Genomic DNA, 23,561 nt, shown 5'->3' on the forward strand with positions numbered 1-23,561 from the left:
CATTTGATTGAAATGTGATTGATTGAAACATCCTGCAGAGCAGCAGACTTCTCCTCTGGCACATGGCTGCAGATCCCCTCCTGGTCCTCGTGTCCATTCTCATGAAGTTATGCAGGTCACTGGGAGGCAGTCCCAGATGACCCTGGTCACCCACACCCTACACGTTAACTGTCCTCCAGGAGGCAGTCCCAGGATGACCCTGGTCACCCACACCCAAACAAGGGCACTGCAGTGCCCCTCCCTACCAAGGAAGTTAACTGTAGGCAATTGTTTTGAAGGAATCTCCAGTCACAAGGTATCGGTAGGAATATGGAAGATAATGTAATCATTAGACTTTTACATCACCAGGTCATTGTGGATTACTAAAGTACAATATCCTTGATAACAAATCATGATAACATTGGATTGATAGATGCATGGGCACACACACATGTGCTCATCTTTATCAAGGGTGCCAAGAGTGCTTGTTTTGAGTGTGGCAAATCTTTTCCGACTGCACTGTTATGACCAAACAGAGAAGGTAGACTATGTCCAGTCTTGGAACAGCCAACACAAATAGTATTTCTCCCTCCTGCTGGTAGCAACTTATCAGGGTGATGGAAATGTATCCTTTATCCTCCATTGATCCACCATTGTTTGTGGTATCACAGTAGGGAGAAAATATATTGCTTGTGTAACAGCAGCAGATGCTTCTCATGTTCAACCTGATTACCAAGTTGCATCAACATAAGAGCCTCTTGATTGTGTTTGTTTTAACGTCTTGTAGTAGGTTACAGGAACGTGTTTTTATTTAGCAGACAGTCTTATCCAGTGTCAGCTAATATGGCTACATAATCAACTACTGGTGATGTACTGCACTTAGGCTGTGTTTACACAAGCAGCCCAATTCAGATATTTTGGGCAAAATATCAGTATTGGGCTGCCTGTGTAAATGCAGCCATTGTGACTAAACCAGACCGGATGAGAGAGAGACCTGTCAATCAGCGTGGCCAATTGGCACACCACAGATCCACAGACAGAAAGGTTGTCATTCAATTAATGGAAATTAGGAATACATGCACTAAGGTAATAATTGGATGATAAGAAACTAAGACAACCCTGCTTTTTTGCAGCTACAGTGCCTTCAGAAAGTATTCAGACCCTTTGACTTCTTCCACATTTTGTTATTACAGCCTGCATTCAAAATGGATTAATACCCCATAATGTCAAAGTGGATTTTTTTCAACATTTTTAGAAAATGTAACAAATTCATTAAAAAGGAAACACTGAAATGTCTTAGAGTCAATAAGTATTCAACACCTTTGTTTTGGCAACCCTTGTCACGATCGTCGTCAAGGAAATAATCGGACCAAGGTGCAGCGTGGTAAGCGTACATTCTTTTATTTTAAATGTCGCCAACAAAACAATAAACAAAACGAACGTGAAGCTCTGTAAGGCTATACATGCCACTAACAAAGACAACAACCCACAAATGAGAAAAGTTAAAAAAGGCTGCCTAAAGTATGATTCCCAAACAGAGACAATGATAGACAGCTGTCCCTGATTGAGAATCATACCCGACCAAAAACAAAGAACCAGAAAGCATAGACTTCCCCACCCGAGTCACAGGCTGACCAAACAAACAGAATAAAAGGATCTCTACGGTCAGGGCGTGACAACCCTAAATAAGTTCAGGAGTAAACATTTGCTAAACAAGTCACATAATAAGTTGCATGGACTCACTCTGTGTGCAATAGTGTTTAACATGATTTTTGAATGACTACCTCATCCCTGTACCACATAAATACAGTTCTGTAGGGTCCCTCAGTTGAGTGAATTTCAAACACAGATTCAAACAAAGACCAGGGAGGTTTTCCAATGCCTCGCAAAGGATGACATGTATAGTATTAGCAGATGGGTAAAAAAAAGAAGCAGATATTGAATATCCCTTTGAGCATGGTGAAGTTATTCATTACACGTTGGATGGTGTATGAATACACCCAGTCACTACAAAGATACAGGCAAATATTGTACAATCTAGGTGTGCAAAGCTCTTAGAGACTAACCCCAGAAGACTCACAGCTGTAATTACTGCCAAAGGTGATTCTAAAATGAATTGACTCGGGGGTGTTAATACATGTGTAAATTAGATTTGTATTTCATCAATAAGTCTGCAAAAAAATTCTAAAAACATGTTTTAACTTTGTTATTATGGGGCATTGTGTGTAGATGGACCGAATTCGGCGGAAGTCGTGACACCTCTCCTTGTTCGGGCGGTGTTCTGTGGTCGACGTCACCGGCCTTCTAGCCACCGTCGATCCAGTTTTCATTTTTCAATTTGTTCTGTCGTTGTCTTATCACACCTGGCTTCACTCACCAATTACTTGTTTATTATGTAACCCTCTGTTCGTGAGTGATTATTTATTGTAATTGGGTCCATGTTTGTGGGCTCTCATTGTTGCCTTGTTTATTTGTATTTTTTGAGTAAAGTACTTTTATTATTCATATCTGCTGTCCTGCGCCCGACTTCGTACACCAGCTACACGTAGGACCACTACAAGATGGGTGAGAAAGAACATGATTTTAATACAGGATGTAACACAACAAAATGTAGAATAAGTCAAGGGGTATGAATACTTTCTGAAGGCACTGTAATTGATCTTTTGACTAGTCAGAACAGACCTTTCACATATCTTATCCAGAGCTCATCTAATTGGTCTAAAGATCAATTAGTAAATTGGGCTGCCTGTGAAAATGCAGCCAATGAAAGACTAAACAGACTGACCAAACTATCACTGACTCCATGGTTTTACAAAAGTTATTTTTCTTTCTCAGAGGACCTGAGTCCTCGGACCATGCCTCAGGACTACCTGGCATGATGACTCCTTGCTGTCCTCCTTGCTGTCCACCTGGCCGTGCTGCTGCTCCAGTTTCAACTGTTCTGCCTGTGATTATTATTATTTGACCATGCTGGTCATTTATGAACATTTTAACATCTTGGCCATGTTCTGTTATAATCTCCACCCGGCACAGCCAGAAGAGGACTGGCCACCCCACATAGCCTGGTTCCTCTAGGTTTCCTCCTAGGTTTTGGCCTTTCTAGGGAGTTTTTCCTAGCAGCCGTGCTTCTACACCTGCATTGCTTGCTGTTTGGGGTTCTAGGCTGGGTTTCTGTACAACACTTTGAGATATCAGCTGATGTACGAAGGGCTATATAAATACATTTGATTTGATTTACTTAGGTCTAACAAAGGGAGTGTGGAGAGTCACCCCGCTCCTCCGCTCTCTCCACTGGCTTCCAGTTGAAGCTCGCATCCGCTACAAGACCATGGTGCTTGCCTACGGAGCTGTGAGGGAAACGGCACCTCAGTACCTCCAGGCTCTGATCAGGCCCTACACCCAAACAAGGGCACTGCGTTCATCCACCTCTGGCCTGCTCACCTCCCTACCACTGAGGAAGTACAGTTCCCGCTCAGCCCAGTCAAAACTGTTCGCTGCTCTGGCCCCCCAATGGTGGAACAAACTCCCCCACGACGCCAGGACAGCGGAGTCAATCACCACCTTCCGGAGACACCTGAAACCCCACCTCTTTAAGGAATACCTAGGATAGGATAAAGTAATCCTTCTCACCCCCCTTAAAAGATTTAGATGCACTATTGTAAAGTGGCTGTTCCACTGGATGTCATAAGGTGAATGCACCAATTTGTATGTCGCTCTGGATAAGAGCGTCTGCTAAATGACTTAAATGTAAATGTAATGGAGAGGCTTGCATCAGCGAAAGCATGGGGCTGTCAAAAGTTGTTTGGCCAGGCCCTGGAGTTGTTTTAGATAATGGAAAGCTAGCTCTTGAACGTGAAGGGATCTGCATCATAGAAATGTAATCCTTTCTGAAAGTGCACAGGATTTTATATTCTAAAATCCCAAGCTGGATGACATAAGGGAGCTATTAAACCAAAATTAGTAACCAGGTAGTAGCGGTGCAGTTAGTTCATATGCCTTGTCACCATGATATGTACAGTTGATGTCGGAAGTTTACATACACTTAGGTTGGAGTCATTAAATCTAATTTTTCAACCACTCCACAAATTTCTTGTTAACAAACTATAGTTTCGACAAGTCAGTTAGGACATCTACTTTGTTCAAGACACAAGGACTTTTTCAAACAAATCGTTTACAGATTATTTTACTGTATCACAATTCCAGTGGGTCAGAAGTTTACATACACTAAGTTGACTGTGCCTTTAAATAGCTTGGAAAATTCCATAAAATGATGTCATGGCTTTAGAAGCTTCTGATAGGCTAATTGACATCATTTGAGTTAATTGGAGGTGTACCTGTGGATGCATTTCAAGGCCTACCTTCAAACTCAGTGCCTCTTTGCTTGACATCATGGGAAAATCTAAAGAAATCAGCCAAGACCTCCACAAGTCTGGTTCATCCCTGGGAGCAATTTTTTAACGCACGTTCATCTGTACAAACAATAGTACGCAAGTGTAAAACACCATGGGACCACGTAGCCATCATACCGCTCAGGAAGGAGATGCATTCTGTCTCCTAGAGATGAACGTACTTTTGTGCGAAAAGTGCAAATCAATCCCAGAACAGCAAAGGACCTTGTGAAGATGCTGGAGGAAACGGGTACAAAAGTATCTATTTCCACAGTAGAACGAGTCCTATATCGACATAACCTGAAAGGCCGCTCAGCAAGGAAGAAGCCACTGCTCCAAAACCACCATAAAGAAAAAGCCAGGCTACGGGTTGCAACTGCACATGGGAACAAATGAGAAATGTCCTCTGGTCTGATGAAACAAATATTAGAACTGTTTGGCCATAATGACCATCGTTATGTTTGGAGGAAAAAGGAGGCTTGCAAGCCGAAGAACACCATCCCAACCGTGAAGCACGGGGGTGGCAGCATCTCCAGACCTCATTCAGGAAGTTAAAGCTTGGTCGCAAATTGGTCTTCCAAATGGACAATGACCCCAAGCATACTTCCAAAGTTGTGGCAAAATGCTTTAAGGACAACAAAGTCAAGGTTTGAGTGGCCATCACAAAGCCCTGACCACAATCGTACAGAAAATTTGTGGGCAGAACTGAAAAGCTTATGTGAGCAAGGAGGCCTACAAACCTGACTGTTACACCAGCTCTGTCAGGAGGAATGGGCCAAAATTCACCCAACTTATTGTGGGAAGCTTGTGGAAGGCTACCTGAAGCGTTTTACCCAAGTTAAACAATTTAAAGGCAATGCTAACAGACAGGGAGTTTTTACTAGGATTAAATGTCAGGAATTGTGAAAAACTGAGTTTAATGTATTTGGTTAAGGTGTTTGTAAACTTTCGACTTCAACTGTAGGCCTAAGGCCGAGACAAAGATGACAGAGGCAGAATAAATTCAACCACACCTGCGTTTCATCACAACACCGGAGAGCAACATCTGTCCTGTGAAGTCCACAAAGCATATTGCATGTAATAAATTATGACCAACTATAGATTTAGAACCATGGAGTGTTAGGCATGTTGCAAAGAAAACAGGTGCTGCCTCCAATATTCCAACGGCATTTCAACTTTAACATTATCAACTCACCTATGCTTAGTCTAATACAGTGACAACGAAAAGATACCAAAAAAACAATTTAGTCCAGTCAGTGTAAGCTACATACTTAAGCTGCATCTAGCTACATATTGAACTTCCATCCTCTCAGGCAAGAATAGCCATCAGAATTATCATTATAATCATTGGCCAGTACAGAAAATCAAGTAAAACCACATCTAAATCCATATCTCCATCCATGGCTAATTCAGGAAAGGGCCTATTTTGGCTAGCTAGCCAGCCACCGGAGGATAACCTCACAATGAAATGCAACAATTCAAGTTGTGTCAATGACATTTGTTTTTTGATGTGATTAGAGAGAAGCCAAACTGGCTTCTCATTAAACTTTTTTTTTTTGTGCACCAGGACCATTCACAGTTGAGCTCGCTGAATTTAGCTCAACGCTGATTGGCATTATTATTATTATTATTTTATTTTATTTTTTTATTAAGGGAGGCCAAATGCTCACTGGCTTCCATTATATTCAACGCTACGGGCAGCAACAATACACTCTTTTTGACAAGACAGCATCAGATAGATGGGCTACACATACAGAAGGGTGTTTCACTCAGATGCTTTCTCCAGTGAGATATATTCAGCCTCTTATGACTTGAAGGAAAATTATGAAACACAGAGAGGAAAAAATAAGTATTTTTTCCCTTTTTACTTTGTAAATTTTCCGGGCAAGCCTGGATTCTCTTGGCATCCATGAATACATGCCACTGTAACCAGGTGTCTGATAGTAAAATAAACTGTCCTTTTGCACTTTGCGAAATCTCAGAATAATTTCATTTTATATGGAATTTATTGTCTTTTTCATTCTTTAAGTACAATAGTAGGGTTGTCTCACCAGGGAAACATGTTACTAGTTTAGATTAAAATGTAGCTGTGGATATTGGAATTTTACAAAAATAAATCCAATAATGCAAAACCATAAAAACAGTTCAGAATTGGCAATGAATGGGAAAAATGTAGATGAAAATGACTAGCACTGTGGTCCTTTTTTATGTACTGGGGCATTGTGCAATGTGTACATTTAACAGAATATGGTTGACTGATAAAACGTTGCCCTTACCTGTGTGCCATGTATTGACAGAGTAAATATAACCATCCACCGGAGGTTTCTTATAACTGTAACGATCTGGGTGTAGTGGGTGCGAAGTCAGGCGCAAGAAGCAGAGAGTTCAGGGTAGTGCTATTTAATGCACAAACGGCAAACATAAGCCACCCCACGAAAACACAGGGCGCACACAAAACAAATGCCCCAAACACGGGGACTAAAACCGTCCAGCAAAAACCCACAAACAGGAAACACGTTAACCTCAACCGTGCACACTAGTCACACAAACAATCCAGCACAAAGAGCAGGCGGGCCGGCTGGCTAATATAGCCCAACTAATCACCAAATAAACAACAGGTGTAACCAATAAACAGACAGTAGGCCGATGACGACGACCGCAGAGCGCCACCCGAACTGAAAGCGGAGCCACCTTCAGTAGGAGTCGTGACAATAACTCACCAATTAACATAAAAGCATGTGTGTGAGAATAGATTCAGCTCACCTATCCTTGTCAATAATTTCTGTTGAAGGAAGTGGATACAGTGATTCATAACTAGGAACTTTAAATAACTTCTGAGACAGGACATCTTGTGCCTGATGCTGTCAAATATGAGGGTCATGGCTGAGAGATATAATAAGGAAAACTTGTGGTAGAAAAAGATTTACCTGCTTTGTTTGATATGAATAATGAATGAGTATATACTTAACAGTGATACATTTCTCTCCTTCATTCTGAGTGGCCTGAGAGGTGTCTTTTGAAGCTTGGGCTGACAACTGATTAAGTGATGGCTCGGTAAAAACCTACAGCTGGCATTCCCTAGATAAGATGAGGTGGGTGTAACCAAGATAAAGAGAGCCTGAGGGAGTAGAACATAATACTTATTGTGTCTAATTATACTGGTATCTGGAAGACAACACCAGAGGCAGATGACCACAGGATGAACCCAAAGTGGGTTATGGTGCCACCCAATCTATATTGGCGGGGTGGAACCAAGCATTCTTGGTATCAGCTAAATAAAAACTGTGCATTGTCTGTAAAGGCTGCTCAACCGTCAAGTCTGTTGAGTTGACCGGTTTCATTATTGCAATAATAAATCGATATTAAATCAAGTCTGTTGAGTTGACCGGTTTCATTATTGCAATAATTAATCAAGATTAAATAAAGTCTGTTGAGTTGACCGGTTTCATTATTGCAATAATTGATCGATATTAAATAAAGATGATTGTTTGAAGAAATGACCAAGTCTCTCTCAGTACAGAATTTCCACTACATTTTTGGCGACGAGGAGGATCTCTGCAACTTCAGCTGTTGACCACTCCTGAAGATCTGGGTATACTGTGCACAGGGGATGAGAAATTGGGATCTCAGGGTAAACCAGGCTTATTATTGAGCAGCTGGACCCACCTATAACCTGAGAAGTAGTGGGTACGGTGGATACCAGATCTTGGACATAGTACTGAGAGAGGTAGGCTTGGACAATCTACCAATAAGTGATGGAATTATAAAATATAAAAACATAAAAGATCCTGTTGAGGGTATGCTCAGAGCGAGGTCTTCCTTAATAGGGCCACAGCTGAGGTAACTAGCAGGACAGAGTTGATTTAGAGTGTTCTTAAGTGAGGTATCCTTGGGCTTAATTGTTAATTAGACAGTTGCGGGCAGATCTGTGGTAATGAGTTGATCACAGTAGGACAGGTGGGGTTAATGTGGAGTGTAGGACAAGAACACGGGTAATCTTGCAAGAGAACTCAGCTTGGTGAAGCTCATTGAAAGAGGAACTACAGTGCAGGTAATGCCTTGCGAGGGCATCTGGCTTGGTGAAGTTCAAATTATAACATGTATGTAATTGATCAAATGTTTTGTTAAATGAGATAAACAGGTATGCCCTGGGTTACTGTTGTTAGGTGTGTTTTGATATTCCTGACACTTAGAAATACCAGGTAAGAGAGGATGTTTTTGGTACTGTGTTACATAGATAGATAGGAGACATGGGTACTCTGTAGGTAGTTTTGTACATTTGGATAGACATAAGAGAATCTATACCATAGTAATCGCAGTAGGGTATTGTCACGCCCTGACCTTAGGGAGGCTTTTTATTTCTCTATTTGGTTAGGTCAGGCTGTGATTTGGGTGGGCATTCTAGTTTTCTATTTCTTTGTTGGCCGGGTATGTGTTATGAATTGTATGAATAATGACTAAACAATATACACATAATTAGAACTATAACTAATTGAATTATACCCTGTTTTATTATATCTGGTTAATAATGTTAGTTCATAAGAAAGAGGTTATGTAGCATGGACAAGGGGTAATTGGAAATGATAACCAATGTGGAAGAAGGAATGTATGTGTGTGTCTAGAGTAAGAGAATCCGTAACCTATGTTTGAACCTACCCGGCTATAACTCTGTGGAGATAGAATAAGACGGCGAGAGCCCCTCCAGGTTTTCCGTATCTTGTGGGACTGGAACTGTCAGCTAAGTGGTAATAAACTGTGGTGAGACTTCAGGAGATAAACCAGATATAGTGTGTAATGTATGTTCGCTAGTGGGTTGGAATGGACTTTAGAAGCAGCTTTGTCCTTGTCGGAGAGAAGGAGGGGCTATGACGAAATGTGTGGTATATAAACCAATGTACGTGGTATTATAATCGGCACTCTCGAGAATAAACACTATTGGATCATTTCAGTTGACTGGTTTATGTCTATTTTATGCAAATAAGGATCTTACAAATTCTTAGAAACGGACAGTGTTTTAATTTGAATTGGTTAATGAACACATAAGAACTAAATTCATCTAACAGTATGTTTCCCAATCAGAGGCAGCTGTCAATTGTTGACTCTGATTGGGAATCATACTTGAGCAGCCTGTTTTCCACCCTAGTTTGTTGGGATCTTGTTTTCTGTTTAGTTACTGTTGCCTGACAGAACTGTACGTTTGAAATATTTTTAGTGTTTTTTTGTTAAAATCATGAACACTTTCCAAGCTGTGCCTTGGTCTACTCTTTCTACCACCAACGAGAGCCATTACAGCAATATCCCTGTTTGGATACAACACCCCATTGTGGGACCACTTAATAGGCAATATTTTGATAATGGTATTGGTTTCCCTGTTCATATAGACAGGGTTTTGAAATCTAAGAACAGCGCTAACTGGTTTTCCATGTCTGTCTCATTCCCCTCTGTGTTTTCTGTGACTGACTGTGATACGAGAGTGTGTGAGTGTGGAGAAAAATATATGGAAATTTGCATAATAAGATGATTGAAATTTGGATAATGTGTTTTGATATAACGTTATCTTGGTGTTCCGTCCATCACTGCCCATCATAGAACATCTTGGGGTGGTATTGATGGCGGGATTTTAGCAGCAAGTCTATAGTTTCTGGAAGGTTAGACTTTGCCGTAGTTTCTGGGAGGATAGAGAACCATGTAGGATCCCATGACTGGGCTAGGCAGTTTCCTGGAAACTTCTGTTTTCCTCTGCTGGGAGAATGTTTGCTGAGCCAATGGATTGGTTGATAGTCTAACAGGCACACCGTGACAGAGAAAACAACTATATTACAGGAACACTACAGACAAGACAGAACTGTCCAATCTGAACAGCCATTCAGTGGTCTGGGTAGAATAAGAACAGAAGAGAACATGAGCAAAATTGAAAAAACAGACAATAGTATATGTGAAATACTTAACATAATAAAGAAATAAGACTATGATGAGATTGGTAACAACATACTATACTTATACCAACCTATTCTGTATATTTCTCAGAAGAATGTATCTTCTTCAGGATTGATCTTGTCTTTGGTCAGCTTCTCCATGAACTCCTGGCAGGGGAGGTTGAAGTTTGTCTTCACAATAAGCATGGCCTTGATTGTAGGAACAGTGAACCTATTTCTTGCTGCTGTCCATATATCATTCATTTGGGAGAACACTCTCTCGACTGGTGCATTACTTCCAGGTAAGCACATGACAACAGAGGCTAATCTAGACAGGTTAGTGTATGGGATGTCGTTCTCTTTGAAGTGGGTAACTGCCGTGCTCCATCTCTGACTAAGCGGTGTCTCAGATGTTTTCCATTCTTCATGCGATCCCCCCCTTTAGGAACTCTTGCAGGCCAGAAACATCATCAAACAATGCATCCTCATTGATGGTCACATTGGGGCATATTTCCTGCAGTGTGCCTGCTGCCTTCTGGATCTCTTCTCGCTGAGGTTTCCTTTTTAAAAGGAGACAATGTAAATATTTTTGAGAAAGCCCTCTTTAGACATTGCTCCATTTTCCTCTAGCTCTCTCTGAAGTCCTCTGACTAAAACTGGAATGAAGTTGTCATCACATCTTGCAGTCAATTTTGCCTCAATGTTTCTCAGAATTGCAGCTGACTCCACAGCACAGTGGTCCTGGCCTTCAAGCATATTGGTCGTGTCACTGAATACGGTCAAGTTTCCATGGACAAAGGCCAGTCAAAGTTCAGTCAGTGGATCTTCAAACATTGTTCGCAGGACAACAGGGCATTTGTCTTTAGAAAGAAAAAAGGATTTCAATGGCACATACATTTCGTTGGACAGCCAGCAAACATTGCTATGTCCTAAAATGTTATTGTACTCCTGGACAACAAACTTTCAAAAGCTCTTCAGTCTTTGTACTCTGACAGTGAAAATATCCAAATATATTTGTGAGCAGGTACTCAACATCAAGGGGAATCATGGCCAGAACAGCTTTGGTTATGTCATGAATGATGTGGGCAGGACAACCTAAGCCAATCACCTCCCGATGCAGAGCATTTTAAACTTTGGTATGGACATTGACCCTCCCCAGCCTATTCAGTCTTCCAAAGTTGGTATTTGTTGTCGGTAGAGAAAGCTACGACTTTGTTTTCCAGGTTACATTTTTGGATGACCACCAGGACCTCAGCTGCAATCTCCTCTCTGCTGTTTCTCCTTTCAATTCAACAAAATCAAGCAGTTTTGTTTCCACAGATGTGTTGCCACCATATATCTTACAATATCTGACTACTATTGGCAGCAGCTTTACATGTCCATGATTGGACACACAAAATCAACCTGGTCTAGGTCCTGCGTTACCAAAGTAGTTGCCCATGATGCTAACACGTTACTCACTATGGCTTCACATTTGTCCTAGCACATGTAAACTTCGGCTCATAAAGCTTTCGTGTCAGTTGTGCTGTGCAGCCCATAGATCTGTAACTATGATTGTGTCACATAGTGTGGTATCTTGGGAAGGCTCTACCTTCTTGAAGAATGTGGTGACAGAGGGCATACCAACACGGCCAATCAGAGAGGCTTTATGCTTTTTAGTTTGTTGATGTTCTACCACTGCCGTTCTTTCCCCGCTGCCAATTGAAAAAGAGGAATTACAAAGGGTGCAGTTCACCATTCTATCGTCTTGACCTGAGCGTATAAATGGAAATTCTCTCATCATGTTGTCATTAAAATGGCATTTCTGTTTCTTGGAAAGAGCCATTGTACCTCCTCTGTCTGCTCTTCTTAACTCTCCTTGTGTCACTCTTCTAACTCTTAACTTTTTCTTCTCCTCCAATCTTTCTCCTCTTTTCTTCAATCGTCTGTCTCTTTTGAGGTTTTTGGATTGAAGTTTACACACCTTGAGTGATATGTAGGGATGTATTGAGTGATATATGAAGTATTGTTGCGTTGTTTGTTCTGTTTTGCTTTGACACAAATTTCACCAGATTGGGTCTGCTGGATGACCGGGATAGTTTCCTGATCTTATGACTCTGCGAGGAGGTTGACAGTGTGATGAGGGGAGTTTGGAAAAATTGTTTCAATGGAATGTGTTGTTATTCTTTCTTTACTTTTGTTTTAGAAACTTGTATTAATAACATTGCTCAATATTAGTAATAATTTGTCATATAGTCAATGCTTGTCTGTATTTCTGTCCTTTCTCGAGATTGTGGAGAGATGGCTACAGTTGGTATCTAAATGCATCCAAGGGTTATTTGACCAAACGGTGTGGACCTCAAAACACCTCTAACCGGCTGAAGAAAGGGCGTTCACTACAGCCTTGTCCTGCACCACTTCTATCGAGAGACCTGAGTCCGAGCCAGCAACCAGTGTACAGCATCCAGTTGAAGCTATCGACCTCCTTTTCTCTCATGCCTTTTCAATCAGGTGTACAACAGAAGTCCACGTGGAGTGAGAATGGAGAGAGATCCGTTCCAAAACATCTCATGTTGCTGGTGTACTGGTTGGCAAATGGACATAGTAAGAGTTGAGTTGGGACTCAGGTGAGACATTGAAAATGGGACATTGTCATGGGCCATACACTTTGAACTGTGAAGCTATCTGAAGAAAAATTAAGAAATGCCAGAAGATTACCGGGAAAGGGAGGGGGTTGGTCAACAGTGCCCGTAATTGATTTAGACTGAAATTGTTAGTTGGGGTATCAGTTTGATTGAGGTTTACACACTGCTACATTTATAGTAATTGTAGGCTAAGAATGCATTGAGATACTGATCTGTATTTATAACCCTGATGAGATAGTTAATTGGGTTAATTACAAGGTGAATATATTGTATGTTAATATAAATGTACATTCGCCCAGTGCTGATGTGTGTTAAGTTGAGGGTATTAATTTTGAGGGATAGAACAAATGTGAATCACTGAGCAATGTCATTCTAAATTTTGGTAGGATAATTCATTTGGTTTTAATTATGATTTGGAAGCTGAATGATTTTTAAGACTGACTGATTGATTTGAGTAAGTTTGAGTATGTTAATCGGATTGTTTTGATTGTTATGCTAATGATGACATGGGTAAAGAAGCTGTGTACTATCAATCAATCAAATTGATTTATAAAGCCCTTCTTACATCAGCTGATGTCAAAGTGCTGTACAGAAACCCAGCCTAAAACAGCAAGCAATACAGATGTAGATGCACGGTGGCTTGGAAAAACTCCCGAGAAAGGCCAAAACCTAGGAAGAAACCTAGAGAGGAACCAGGCTCTGAGGGGTGGCCAGTCCTCTTCTGGCTGTGCCGGGTGGAGATTATAACAGAACATGGCCAAGATGTTCAAATGTTCATAGATGACCAGCAGGGTCAGATAATAATAACCAAGGTGGATGTAGAGGGTGCAACAAGTCAGCACCTCAGTAGTAAATGTAAGTTGGCTTTTCATAGCCAATTATTCAGAGTTAGAGACAGCAGGTGCGGAAGAGAGAGAGAGTCCAAAACAGCAGGTCCGGGACAAGGTAGCACGTCCAGTGAACAGGTCAGGGTTCCATAGCCGCAGACAGAACAGTTGAGACTGGAGCAGCAGCACGGGCTGGGGACAGCAAGGAGTCATCAGGCCAGGTAGTCCTGAGGCATGGTCCTATGGCTCAGGTTCTACCGAGAGAAGAGAGAGAGAGAAAGAAAGAGAAATAGTGTGAGAAAAAGAGAGAGAGAATTAGAGGGAGCATACTTAAATTCACACAGGACACCGGATTTAAACATGAGAAATACTCCAAGTATAACAGACTGACCCTAACCCCCCGACGCATAAATACTGGAGGCTGAGACAGGAGGGGTCGTTGAGACTATTCTCAGCATGCCTTGGTGAATAGAGAGGGAGAACTCCGGTCCTGAGAGTGAAACTGATCCTAATCTATTTGAGTTATATCCATTGCCAAATTGCAATTTTTGATGATAATAATAATACTCAAGAACTATCGCAGTCCATAGGCATTGCCTTATACATAGTGGGATCATGATGCTTGTCCTGGTTCATGTTCATTAGGCACTAAACAGAAGAAATGTTACTTAAACAGGGAGACTACCTGTATTTGTCCAACAAGATGTGCTCATTTTAGTATTTACAGATGGTGCTATGGGGATGGAAATGGTTATTTCTACCATGCTGACCAATGGGGGTATGCTCAGTGTCGACATTATGAATTTTTTTGTACGGATGTAAAATGTACTCTGATTTAGATGGCTGAGAATTTCTTAAATTGTAGTTTAATGTTCATACCAACACTGTTGCGTTGGCCGGTTTCATTATTGCAATAATTAATCGATATTAAATAAGATCATGGTTTGAAGAAATGACCAAGTCTCTCTCAGTACTGAATTTCCACGACAAACTCCACTGAGTAGTAAACTTGGGCATGATGTCCTCTAGTTGATGCTATCATAAAGGTCATTCATTATATTCTAACTATGATTATTGCACTATTCTAGTGTAATGGCTTCAATATCTTAGCAAGAACAGAAAAACTATTACTGACCAACTATCCTGAAAATTACATTAATCAACCCCGATGCTACGGATTAGGACACCAACGTGTACATAAAGTCCTGCTACAACCTCCACAGAGCAATCAAACAGGAAAAATTACAATATAGGACAAGGTGGAATCCTATTACACTGGCTCCAACGCTCAACACATGTGGCAGGGGCTACAGTACATTACAGTAGACCTAGCCGTTCTCCATCACTGTGCCTCTACTAGATGAAGTCAATGCAATTTATGTACGCTTCGACAAAAACAACACCGAGCAGTGCACGAGGGGCCCCGCCGTCCCAGAGGACTGGGTGATCTCGTTCTCCGAGGCCGGGGTTTTTAATCTGGTCAACACTTGCAAGGCCACAGAGCCATTAAGGTATTCCAGGTTGCATTCTCAGAGCATGCGATAGACTCACACTCATTTTCGACTGCTCCTTGTCCCAGTCTGTAATCCCCACGTCTCATGCTGACCCCCATCATTCCTGTTCCCAATAACTCTAAGACTACCTGCCACAATGACTACCGCCAAGTTGCACTAACATCTGTAATCATGAGGTCCTTTGAAAGGCTGGTCATGCCACACATCACCTTCATCATCCCAGACACCCTAGACCCATTCCAATTTTCATACTGCACCAACAGATGATGCTATCTCAATTGCACTCTACACTGCCCTCTCCCACCTGGACAAGAAAAATACGTACAGTGCCTTCAGAAAGTATTCATACCTCTTGAGTTATTACACATTTTGTTGTGTTACAGCCTGAATTCAAAATGGATTCAATTGTTATTTTTTTCTCACTCATCTACACAAAATACCCATTATGACAAAGTGAAAATGAAATACAGAAATATCTAATTTACATAATTATTCACTGAGTCCATACATATTAGAGTCACCTTTGGCAGCAAAAACAGCTGTGAGTCTTTCTGGGTAAGTCGCTAAGAACTTTGTACAATGTTTGCACATGATTCTTTTTTTAAATTCTTCATGTCAAGTTGATTTTCGATCATTGCTAAACAGTCATTTTCAAGTCTCGCCATAGATTGTTAAGCTATTTTAAGTCAACTCTAACTAGGCCACCTCGGAACATTGAACGTTGTCTTTGTAAGCAACCAGTGTAGATTTGGCCTTGTGTTTTAGGTTATTGTCCTGCTGAAGGGTGAATTTGTCTCCCAGTGTCTGTTGGAAGCAGACTGAACCAGGTTTTCCTCTAGGATTTTGGATGTGCTAAGCTATAGTCCATTTAATGGTATCCTAAAAAAACTCCCTAGTTCTTGCTGATGACAAAACCTCCCTGGTCTTTGTGGTTGAATCTTTGTTTGAAATTCACTGCTCGACTGAGATAATTGTATGTGTGGGGTACAGAGATGAGGTAGTCATTCAAAAAATCATTTTAAACACTATTATTGTCCAAAGAGTAAGTTCATGCAACTTATTATGTGACCTCTTATTAAGAATCTATGGGATCGGTGTCCCTATACCGGAACGGTTGTTGCTAACGTGTGTAATGTGACTTGGATGGTGTTGTAAGTAACAGCAAACTTTCCAGGACATAGTGTCACGACTTCCGCCGAAGTTGGTCCCTCTTCTTGTTCTGCCGGTGTTCGGAGGTCGACGTCTTTACCGGTTTTCTAGCCGCCACCGATCCATGTTTAATTTTCCATTTGTTTTGTCTTCATTGTACACACCTGGTTTCCATTCCCATAATTAATTGTTCCTTATTTAACCTTCTGTTTCCACCATGGTTTTGTGCGTGTTTATTCACTAAGTTGGTCTGATTTGTGAGCTTGAGTATTTTCCTTCGTGGAATATTTGTTGTTATGAGTAAAGTTACGTTTATTACTCATCTCTGTGTCCTGCGCCTGACTCCACTTTACCTGCTACACCTAGATGCCTTACAGATAGACATGTCTTATATGGGCAGAACGCTTACATTCTTGTTAATCTAACTTCACTGTCCAATTTACAGTAGCTATTACAGTGAACAAGTACCATGCTATTGTTTGAGGGGAGTGCACAACAATAAAACACTTTTATCACGGCAACTGGTTTGATACATTCATCTCTGAAGGTAAATAATGTACTTACATTCAGTAATCTTGCTCTGATTTGCCATCCTGAGGGCCCAAGAGATAAAATTGAATATACACTGCTCAAAAGAATAAAGGGAACACTAAAATAACACATCCTAGATCTGAATGAATGAAATATTCTTATTAAATACTTTTTTTCTTTACATAGTTGAATGTGCTGACAACAAAATCACACAAATTATCAATGGAAATCAAATTTATCAACCCATGGAGGTCTGGATTTGGAGTCACACTCAAAATTAAAGTGGAAAAAATTAAAGTGGATCCAACTTTGATGTAATGTCCTTAAAACAAGTCAAAATGAGGCTCAGTAGTGTGTGTGGCCTCCACGTGCCTGTATGACCTCCCTACAATGCCTGGGCATGATCCTGATGAGGTGGCGGATGGTCTCCTGAGGGATCTCCTCCCAGATCTGGACTAAAGCATCCGCCAACTTCTGGACAGTTTGTGATGCAACGTGGCGTTGGTGGATGGAGCGAGACATGATGTCCCAGATGTGCTCAATTTGATTCAGGTCTGGGGAACGGGCGGGCCAGTCCATAGCATCAATGCCTTCCTCTTGCAGGAACTTCTGACACACTCCAGCCACATGAGGTCATTGTCTTGCATTAGCCCAGGGCCAACCACACCAGCATATGGTCTCACAGGGGTCTGAGGATCTCATCTCGGTACCTAATGGCAGTCAGGCTACCTCTGGCGAGCACATGGAGGGCTGTGCGGCCCCCCCAAAGAAATGCCACCCCACACCATGACTGACCCACCGCCAAACCGGTCATGCTGGAGGATGTTGCAGGCAGCAGAACATTCTCCACTGCATCTCCAGACTCTGTCACATCTGTCACGTCCTCAGTGTGAACCTGCTTTCATCTGTGAAGAGCACAGGGCACCAGTGGCGAATTTGCCAATCTTGGTGTTCTCTGGCAAATGCCAAACGTCCTGTACGGCCTGTGGACGTCGTGCCATCATACCACCCTCATGGAGTCTGTTTCTGACCGTTTGAGCAGACACATGCACATTTGTGGCCTGCTGGAGGTCATTTTGCAGGGCTCTGGCAGTGCTCCTCCTTGCACAAAGGCGGAGGTAGCGGTCCTGCTGATGGGTTGTTGCCCTCCTACGGCCTCCTCCACATCTCCTGATGTACTGACCTGTCTCCTGGTAGCGCCTCCATGCTCTGGACACTACGCTGACAGACACAGCAAACCTTATTGCCACAGCTCGCATTGATGTGCCATCCTGGATGAGCTGCACTACCTGAGCCACTTGTGTGGGTTGTAGACTCCGTCTCATGCTACCACTAGAGTGAAAGCACCGCCAGCATTCAAAAGTGGCCAAAACATCAGCCAGGAAGCATAGGAACTGATAAGTGGTCTGTGGTCCCCACCTGCAGAACCACTCCTTTATTGGGGGTGTCTTGCTAATTGCCTATAATTTCCACCTGTTGTCTATTCCATTTGCACAACAGCATGTGAAATTTATTGTCAATCAGTGTTGCTTCCTAAGTGGACAGTTTGATTTCACAGAAGTGTGATTGACTTGGAGTTACATTGTGTTGTTTAAGTGTTCCCTTTATTTTTTTGAGCAGTGTAGTTTTGTTTGATAAAATCTATTTTTATATTCAAATATAGAAACATGACATACTTATGACATGCCTGCTGCATGTGTGCAGAAGGGCATGAGACAAAGGAATGTGTAGCATTGGGGAAAGTAGTGGTATGTGTTAATTGTCGGGGTATCCATGGGGCTGGGGATCAGAAATGTCCGGTGAGGGGGCCTCCCGGGTGGCGCAGTGGCCATCAGAGACTCTGGGTTCGTGCCCAGGCTCTGTCGTAAGCGGCCGCGACCGGGAGGTCCGTGGGGCGACGCCCAATTGGCCTAGCGTCGTCCGGGTTAGGGAGGGCTTGGCCGGTAGGGATGTCCTTGTCTCATCGCGCACCAGCGACTCCTGTGGTGGGCCGGGCGCAGTGCGCGCTAACCAAGGTTGCCAGGTGCACGGTGTTTCCTCCGACACATTGGTGCGGAATGGCTTCCGGGTTGGATGCGCGCTGTGTTAAGAAGCAGTGCGGCTTGGTTGGGTTGTTTATCGGAGGACGCATGACTTTCAACCTTCGTCTCTCCCGAGCCCACGAGGTACTGAGTTGTAGTGATGAGACAAGATAGTAGCTACTAAAACAATTGGATACCACGAAATTGGGGAGAAAAAGGGGTCAAAGAAAAAAAGGGGAAAAAAAGAAATGTCCGGTGAGAGAGACGCAGGTTGAGGTTTCCAGGGTTAGAGTAGTGCAGAAGTTGTCATATGTTGAGGCAGTGAAGAAAGTAGAGGAAGGTGGGTCAAGGTGGAGGGATCCTGAGAGGAGTGGTATGAGCAGTAGATCTGTACCAGAACAGAGGGATAGGCCAACAAGTGATATATGTTTCAGTATGATTGGATTTTTTGCATTTATAGTAACGTTTATCAACTGTATCAATCAATCAATCGAATGTATTCATAATGCCCTTTTTACATCAGCCGATGTCACAAAGTGCTGTACAGAAACCCAGCCTAAAACCCCAAACAGCAAGCAATGCAGATTTAGAAGCATAGTGAGTTGTACTGCAGGGATGGACCATAAAGTCGTAGAATATTCAGGTTGTGGTGGTGCTGCAGCGAGGTATTTGGGTGTGCGAGACTTGGGTGTGCGAGACATCAGAAGAGTTTCAGGGTGTGTTAAGTGGTGGTGTCCCATCCATCCAGGTTATTGGCCTGAGGTAGGACTAAATAGATTTTCATAGTGGAGTAGGGTGGTGTTATTGGTGGTGTTAAGGAATGAATGAAGAAGCAATGTGAAGGTTACGTGCTGTAATTGGTGGTGTTGGGGATTTTATTTGGTTTAGAATTTTATTTTCATGGTAGTACATAGTTGGTCTGATCATGATTGATCGACATTCCAGCACAGTCGGTGGCGGCATGCACTTTAAACGTTGGTTTGTGGACCCCCATGATACCACAGAAGAAGAAGGCGGTGATGAAAAGAGGAGACCATGTTGAATTAGCGTTTTGTATGGAGTGAATTTAATCTAACAGTGACATAAGTAATTGATCTGCCGCAAACATTTATGATATATAACATCAAAGTGAGAGAAAGGTGAGTACTTCGTGGTGTTCTATTCAATTTGTATTATACAGATTTGATAAAGTCGACGTTAGCTTGTCAGCTAAGATAATATAGCCAGCTAACATTCAGACATGGAAAACGACAGCCCAATGCACAAGCCATCCAAGTTAACTCATCTGACTAGCTAGTTTATAATAACCCCTTTCATCAGTGATGTAACGATACCTAGATGGCTTACTAAATTACTATTTAAATGATTCAGATAGCCTAACTTACTAGCCGACTTGCATGTTTATGTCAAAGCTATGTGGCTAACGTCTTTAGATAGCTAGTAATATAAGTTAATTGGCTAACTAAACTATATCTTCCTCTCAAGTTGGCCAGATAAATGGCCTTTTGTAGCGTCAAATCGCTATTAGTCAGGTTTGAATTACTTTTTGCAGTTGGCACAATTGAGAAGTTGGCTAACAACTGACTGGTAACATTAGCTGTCTTTTTAAAAAACCTTTATTTGGCCGATAAGGACATCCTTGTTGTTCGTTAATATTAGCTAGCTAGCTAAAGACGGTGAAGTGTTTGTTTTTCCATACATTTGCAATTAACTTTCATTTAAGTTCAGATGCTTCTAACGTTAGCTAATTTCCTCAAAGTAACTTCAAAGTTCGCAGGTGATTACGGCTATAAAGTAGTCCCACGTTGTTGACGACATAGCCTAACGTTACTCTCCTGTTGTCTGGGCTCATACTGCTTGTAGTATAGGCAACTCCTATGTGCTCATGCAGTACACCAATGGGTTGGAGTACACTACAGACTGATCCACCAAGCCAACACTAGAAAAGCGATTTTTACCGTGTGCCTGCCTGCCAAATACATTTTTGACATGATGTAGTTGAGGATTTGAATAGAACATTTGTGCATCTATTCTACATTGTATGATGCTGTTTTAAAGCTAGTCTTGGGCTTATATAGTATTCACTCTGACTTTACTTCTAAAATCAAATTCTCCTTCTTCCTATCAGGTGGAACAGGTTTGAGTTGCTGAATACACCACCACTCACACACACAGCTACACACGTTGACAGAAGAGCTGAGAGACTCACCTGGAACAGAGGGGACCGACCGAAAGGAGCCCAAGGGGTACTTAAGGCTGCGTTGCTTTTGGACTACAGTTACCCTTGTTTGTCAACATCAGGAAACTACTTTAACACGTGGATGGACATATACAGACCGAGTGGAAAACAAATGTTGAACAATAAGGACATTATTATTTTGATGAAATATTTGTACAAAGGACATCGATGTTGAGCAATTCAAATGGACTTGACGCAAAACAAGGAAATAAAAATATGTAAATGTACGTTTGAACAAAGATTATATTACAGATGCTATTCCCCCCGCTTCAAATAGCAGTTCTATTGCAGGAATTAAACTATTTGATTCTTGTTCACATATAATGTTCTATATTGTGTGCAGGTGCAGTATATTTATGCATTTGAATGCATATATCTCTTCATTTGGGAGAGCTCTTGTATAAATACTATTTTTTTTTCATACGGCAGTAAACTCTGTTGAAGGGGACCGAACTGCACGTACATATATGTAAAAACAACAAGACTTCTGTTGTAAAAGCTTTGGACAAAAAAACAAGATAATATTTGTTAATGCTTTATTAGACTCATTTACTTTTGAAGAGGCTTTTTAAGGGGGCAAAACTGAAAATATTAATATTTTGAGAATAAAAGCGGAAATGGCAGCTGCCAGAACAGAGAACCTTGGTCCTGTCGTCATGGGACTGAACAAGCAGAACGGGCAGCTTAGGGGGCCGCCTAAACCGGCTTCTCCCCAATCAGGACCCCTCGTCCTGGGCTCTCTGTCAGACGAGGCCACAGGTGCATCCCAGAAAGCGGGTGCTGCCCAGGAGGGAACTGGGATTAGGTACACATTTCTCTCACACCCCTGTTTCACCCAGTGACTGAAACAATTGTGTTCTGCTCATAGTTTATTATACCTTCATACCAGGTTTTTAGAAGTGATGACCCAGTAGATGTTGTTTTAGAAATCAGTAGTGCAGGTGTTCTTTTAATTGCTCTCTTCTGCTCTGTCAGGTTTGGAGATGACTGGAAAAAGAGCTTACAGCTCCCTCCCAAAGACACCAGGGTCAGAACCTCTGTAAGTCATGGTACAATGCAGCATGCTTTTTCACTAGCTCATGGATTTTCCCGGTATCATTTTAATCAAGTCTGTTACTTCTGTTGTCTAACCTCTTTCTTGCTGTGTCCCAGGATGTAACGTCCACTAAGGGAAATGAGTTTGAGGACTACTGTCTGAAACGGGAGCTCCTGATGGGCATCTTTGAGATGGGCTGGGAGAAGCCCTCCCCTATCCAGGTACGACTCACTGGGAGAGTCTCTGCCCAAAGATGACCTGTTTGAAACTGGGGGATTCCCTTGCTGTAAATTGGCTCCTGATTCTGATGCCTATAACCTATAAAGATGCTCCAGAACTTTTGTATAATTTCAGCAGGTAGTTTTGAAAGTGGTGCTCGAGCGTGTGTACTATGTCATCCATTTCGTGTGATGTATTACCTCCCACAAAAATGTGTACAATATGTTGCGAATTTGTTGTGCTTAAGACCCCGGACTGCATCTTGAGTTATAACTGAAGTCTTTGGACTTAGCTTTTGTAGTTTGTCATAGTTAGATATTTTTTGATAAAATTCCATTAAACGAGAGTTTGTCACTTTCAGGAGGAGAGCATTCCCATAGCCCTGGCAGGACGAGACATCCTGGCCAGAGCCAAGAATGGAACAGGAAAGAGTGGGGCCTACCTCATCCCCATGCTGGAGAGAATAGACCTGAAGAAGGACTATATACAGGGTGAGTCAAGGCTCTTCACGTTACTCTTTCCCTCCTTTTATACTCGACTTGTCTACTACAACAATAGTCTTATGTCATTCACAGTGCTTTATTAAAGTGTTATAGACTACTGAAAAGGTATTCAAGTTATGTTTCATCTATGTTTAAGCAGGAATGCGTGATTCAAGATATTTTGATGTAGAACGTAATCCAGTTGTCATGCATTTTGGGTTGACAATTAGGCTATTGTTACATTTTACTGTTAAAATATAGATGAATTTGTGTACATGAATTTGGAACTTTTATTTGGGTCCAATTCACCACATGAGTAAGTGGAAACTCAAAACACATAAGCTAGATAGCTAACTTAAATATAATAGCCACTGGTAGTAGCCATATTAAGCTTAACAGTACATTTTAATGTCCTAAAAAATAACTTTGCAGTTGTAGCCTACTACCCAATCAGGCCCATGCTCTCGTAATGGCCAATGCGGATTTCGCACACTCCATATTCCAAAGCTTTATAAAATAGTTGCTATAGAGCTAAAAATTGAGAGTTGAGAAATGAAACGTATACCTACAGAAATCGGAGAACCTCTCTTCAACTGTGACAAGTATATTTTCCTGCAATTGTAAGTTTTAAATGTTA

General features: G+C 41.8%; 1 protein-coding gene and 1 long non-coding RNA gene across 3 annotated transcripts in view; one reads left to right on the top strand and one right to left on the bottom strand.

Annotated features, from left to right (window-relative positions):
• Positions 1–1,364: 1,364 nt before the first annotated feature.
• On the bottom strand, positions 1,365–6,943 carry LOC127909829 (uncharacterized). The gene is made up of 2 exons (XR_008072459.1): positions 6,644–6,943; positions 1,365–2,533 (listed from the first exon to the last, which is right to left on the bottom strand). It is a non-coding gene; the product is annotated as an uncharacterized LOC127909829 (long non-coding RNA).
• Positions 6,944–8,286: 1,343 nt separating this feature from the next.
• The window catches only part of LOC118399184 (probable ATP-dependent RNA helicase ddx6), a 69,590-nt gene continuing 54,315 nt past the window's right edge, over positions 8,287–23,561 (top strand). Inside the window, exons 1-6 of one of the 2 annotated variants that reach the window (XM_035795051.2) lie at positions 8,287–8,418; positions 12,552–12,888; positions 21,077–21,992; positions 22,163–22,226; positions 22,340–22,444; positions 22,804–22,933. In XM_035795051.2, the coding sequence (XP_035650944.1) occupies positions 21,805–21,992; positions 22,163–22,226; positions 22,340–22,444; positions 22,804–22,933 (487 nt within the window). In that variant the 5' untranslated portion in view covers positions 8,287–8,418; positions 12,552–12,888; positions 21,077–21,804. Of the gene's footprint in view, positions 8,419–12,551; positions 12,889–19,718; positions 20,088–21,076; positions 21,993–22,162; positions 22,227–22,339; positions 22,445–22,803; positions 22,934–23,561 lie in introns of those variants that run through there. The other variant, XM_035795049.2, reaches the window with a different exon arrangement.

The sequence above is a fragment of the Oncorhynchus keta genome, chromosome 20 (assembly GCF_023373465.1).
Source record: "Oncorhynchus keta strain PuntledgeMale-10-30-2019 chromosome 20, Oket_V2, whole genome shotgun sequence".
Lineage (NCBI taxonomy): Eukaryota > Metazoa > Chordata > Actinopteri > Salmoniformes > Salmonidae > Oncorhynchus > Oncorhynchus keta.